Consider the following 4505-nt stretch of genomic DNA (forward strand, 5'->3'; position numbering starts at 1 on the left):
TTTGTGTGTTTCAGGAAAAACTGTTATACCTTTTCTTTTTTTTTTTAAATAGGTATGTGAAAAGTCTGTAGATATCTGAACTGTGCGTTATTTTAAGATCCACAGGGCTTAAACTGGGTACTGTGCATAAACACATCTACCTGAGCTGTGAGTGTGAATGCTGTCAGCACAGAGCGTTGTTTCTTCTGGAACGACATTACCTGCAGCTACTACACAGTGAAGGACTGATGATGTTTATGCAGGTCTGGGGTTGATTTCTGGCTCACAGTTTAAAGGTCATACTTCCAGTTTTGGAGATGGAAGAACATAGTTTAGTCCTGGACCATTGTAACTATTACAGTTGTTTGTATGTTGCGTGGTTCTAGATGTTGAAGGGCGTATGTAGTTTAAATTACAGCTTTAGCTGCAGGGCTTCCACCAGCACTAGGATAACTTTCAGGAACTACTCGATCAGGTGGTTGTCTTGATACTCTGAAATAACCCTGTTTGTTTTAAGTCCTTAAAAACATTAAATAGATCAAGTGCAGCTCTGAGGCTGTGAAACACAACAGGGGTCTGCAGCCTCCCAGGCTGACTGGCATGGGCAGAAGTGTTCGAGGCGAGGGGGGCTGACTTGCACCACTGTGTAACAGTGTGGTTGACATGGGGAGCATGGCTTGGTACCTAGCTACTTTGACAAAGAACTAAAAGGGCAGCAGGTAGCAGTTTCCCTATACTGAGCAGGAGACAGTTTAGCTGGACAGCTTTCGGGGTGGGGGGAAATCAACTACGTGGTCTAATTCTAACAAGATTTTAAAGAATGCTGGAGGCAATGCTAAGAAAGAGGGCTGGAGGTCTTGGTGTAAATTGAATTATTTTGGGGGTTCTGGATTTATTTCGTTAAGGGTGTGTGTTTGAAAGGATGAAAATTGGAGTGGTAGATGTGAAGGAAAAACTTAAATATGAATCTGCCAACTATTCTTCCCTTTCTTTTTACAGGTGAAGCCACAATTTGAAAGCAGGGAAAACAGGACATACGGCATCTTTAAAGCCATAGTATATAAGACTCAGGTGGTTGCTGGGATAAACTACTTCATTAAGGTTTGTATATATTATAGGAAGGAGTGCTTTGTAGTTCAACAATATAGGTGACTTGCATAGTGGCTTATAACAAGAAAGAGAAGCAAATGTAGTAGAAAACCATCTGATGTGACTAACAGAGTTAGGGACTATCTCCAGGTGCTTATAAAATTTCTCTGTTTGGCACCACTGTAGAACAGGAATATAAAAACTTATAAAATGTGCACTGTGCTTCTTCAGATATGAATGATAACTTTCTTAGGATCATCTCACTCAGAGACTATAGATTGCCTTATCAGCTCAAATTATTTGAGCTAGTCATAACTCTGCTCTCCTGTCTTCTTTCAAGGCAAAGTAGCTTTCCTATTGCCTCTGTGTCCTCCAGTTGTGTTTATTATGATGAATTTGAAGTCAGCCTGAGGATCTGATGGAGGGTTAGAGTAAATTTAATTTAATTCTAAAAAAACTTAATGCAAGCATCTCATACTCTGCTGACTAGTTTTGCATGCAAGCGTGTGTGTTGATGTTTTGGTTCTATGTCATGAGCTGCAGAGGTACAGCCTGCCTGCTAGTTCTTTCTGTATTTTCAGAACCCCCTTTCTGTTGCGGAGGAAAAACGGGTAATGCTTAATTTGGAGCCTTCTGATAGCACCATCCATCCTCTACTAGAAAACCTTACCCATGAATTTGAGCAGCTTTCCGTGAAGTAACACATAAGCAATTGCTGAGCATATTTTGCAAGTGAAGGCTGGAAAGCATTGCGTAGTGGCAGGCTGGCTTTCTGGAAGTAGAGCAAACATTGCATGTGGCTGCTGTATCTTAACCCCATATGTGTGCAGACGTATGCCCGGTAGGATATGCTCCCTTGACAAGGGTCGGAATCTTTTTACTAAAGAAATTGGCAGGTAGGGTTTGGGGGATAGTAATTCTGCAGAGAGACATTATGAGCATTTGCTCCACGCTTCTCGTATTTAGTTGATCCCAGGAAGGACAGACACTGCCAAGCCGCCTTCTTTCCCAGGTGTCCTTCCTTAAAATAACTCTTAACAGTTACTTCTGCTCTGTGGGCACCAGGGGATTGTACTGACAGACTACCTGTTGTCATATGGCTAGTCTGAGTCTCGCTTACATGAATGATGTTTATCCTTCCCTTGCTCCTGTGAGATGTGCTTTCACTTTGTGGACAAGGTGCTGAGTAATGAAGAGTAACAATTTACAGGAAGGCTGCAGTAAAGCCAGAAGTCACACCCAGTTGCGTTTCTTCCCTTAGTGCCATGTTACCGCTTGCTGTCCTAGGCAATGTCAAATACTTGTCTGCTGTCCTTGCTAAGCCTCATGACCAAACTACTCAGAAATGAAGATTGATGTGTTACTGAACTGTGAAGAAATCCATTTATGAAAACAGATGATTTGTCTCTTCTTACCCAATCTTGCAAGTGACAGGAAACACTTATTCATTTTAGCATTAACTGGAATAAGCTCTGTCGCAAGATTCATTCTTTTATACTTCTGAATTTTCCACATCACTAATATTTTACCAACAGACTTATAGCCAAGGTGTAATCCAGACCAAGACAAACATAGTGCCACGTTGCAGCCACCAAAAAGCATGCAGAAACCTAGCTTGAACTAAGGCTCATGCAGAGCCTTAAAGGCATTAAACTTTCCGTTACTACTATATACCTCACACAGTGAGAGTGTAGCACCTGTTGCACTTGGCTCTGCATGTACGAATTATGCACAACTTCGTAGCAAGTCTTTATGTGGGGACTTTCTGGAGGAGAAGGTGAGTTTACAGCCACTCACACTCCCACAAGCACCAAGACGTGTCAAGTTGTCTGTTCAGGCGCTGATGTGTTTGCAGTAAGTCTGAAGACAAGGGATCCTGGCTTTCAGGTTGTCGTTGCTTCTTAGGACCATGTGCTGGTTTTGGATGGATCTTTCTGTACCTTCTAGGAGCTGACACTGTCTCTGCATCTTGCCCCACCCCTGAGTCATTAAGATTTACTCACTGTCTCTTGTCTTCTCCTGAGTGTCCCAAGAAGCTGTAAGCTGATGTGCTGGGATCTTGATGACCTAAATAGGATGCCATCAAAACCTTTCTCCCATTGTGCCTTCTGGTGCCCAAGCAGTCTTACTCATTTTCCATTCACATGCATCTGAAGGCTTATATTACAGTTCTTTTCAGGTGTAGACAGTTTCTGCCACCGGTTACTATCCAGACTTGGGTTAAGAGCTGTTGAAGTAAAAATGGAGATACACCTAAAATTAAGCTCCTGAGCAAAGATATTCTTCCAAGTCTGTAAAGAGCATCCTTTTGTTTGAACCTGCTTTGAACCAATGATCCTCACTTTCCTGCTGTTTTGGCTTCTAGGTCCAAGTTTCCGATACCGACTATGTCCACTTAAGGGTGTTTCAGAGCCTTCCTCATGAGAACCAAGGTCCCAGCCTTGTCAGTTTTCAGACTGGCAAAACCAGAGATGATCCTCTGACCTACTTCTGAGAGATGACAAGGAATGGTGCCTCACTTCTGCAAGTCGCATGTGGATTCTGCCTGTGTCAATAAATGCATTAAAATAAGTTTTGAAAGCTATTTGTTAATCTAATCTACTGCGTGTCATGTCTTGGTCTGCTGCCTAGCTAAAGCTCGAGTAGGCTCTGAAATACTGTTCAAGGCTGTTTCTGCCACCTGAGGTACTATAGCTGTAATACAGAGCACACCCATTTCAGCTCCTCTTTCCAAAACACTGTCAAGCATCCTCTGAAGACAGAAGTTGGGCCTCCTGAGTATACTTCAGGCTTAACAGGCTACGTACTTCAGTGTGTGGCTTCTTGGGTTTGCTTTAAGTGCGTTAAATACAAGCTATTGGCCACTCCTCAGTCTGGGAGATAGATAGATAGATAAATAAATAAATAAATAAATAATTTCTGGCACGGGGGAATTGAGAAGCCAAACTGTCCTCCTCTAAGTGCAGCTTCGCTGTATGGGAAGCAGGGTGGGGGGCAGGAATGAGCTTCTTGAAGGAGTGGGAGGACAGGCCCCTAGCCACAGCTGAGACAGCTGAATCCCAGCACTCAGCCGCTGGAGCAGGGAGCGACCGCCCTGACTTTGAGAGTGTACTTTACTGGAGACCTGTGGAGCTCATTCCCTTTTTTTTTTTTTGGTAGCATCAGCCATGTGCAATGAGAGCAGTCTTCAGCTGAGCTCTGAGCTGACAAAATAGAGGGCAAGCCCAATCCACAACAAAAACGCTTTTCTGTTAGCAGCTGCTCAGGTAGGGACCTTTGCATTACCTGCCAGGGAGCTGGGGCTCAGGTGCAAGACATCGTTAAATGCGTAAATGGTTTTCAGGCCATGCCTTGCTTGTATTCATGTTTTGGTGCTGTAGTGAAGGATGGGTCTGTAATTGTCACAGGCATATAGTGCCTAGAAAAATGTGGCAGCT

At 43.4% G+C, this 4505-nt stretch overlaps 1 protein-coding gene across 1 annotated transcript in view; it reads left to right on the forward strand.

The window, feature by feature from the left end:
• CSTA (cystatin A (stefin A)) overlaps positions 1–3651 on the forward strand; it is a 7731-nt gene extending 4080 nt beyond the window's left edge. Inside the window, exons 2-3 of the mRNA XM_009329076.1 lie at positions 979–1080; positions 3434–3651. Coding sequence (XP_009327351.1) covers positions 979–1080; positions 3434–3562 — 231 coding nt within the window. The 3' untranslated portion in view covers positions 3563–3651. The remainder of the gene's footprint in view (positions 1–978; positions 1081–3433) is intronic.
• Positions 3652–4505: the final 854 nt, after the last annotated feature.

Source organism: Pygoscelis adeliae, unplaced genomic scaffold (assembly GCF_000699105.1).
Source record: "Pygoscelis adeliae isolate BGI_AS28 unplaced genomic scaffold, ASM69910v1 Scaffold120, whole genome shotgun sequence".
In the NCBI taxonomy this organism is placed as follows: Eukaryota; Metazoa; Chordata; class Aves; order Sphenisciformes; family Spheniscidae; genus Pygoscelis; species Pygoscelis adeliae.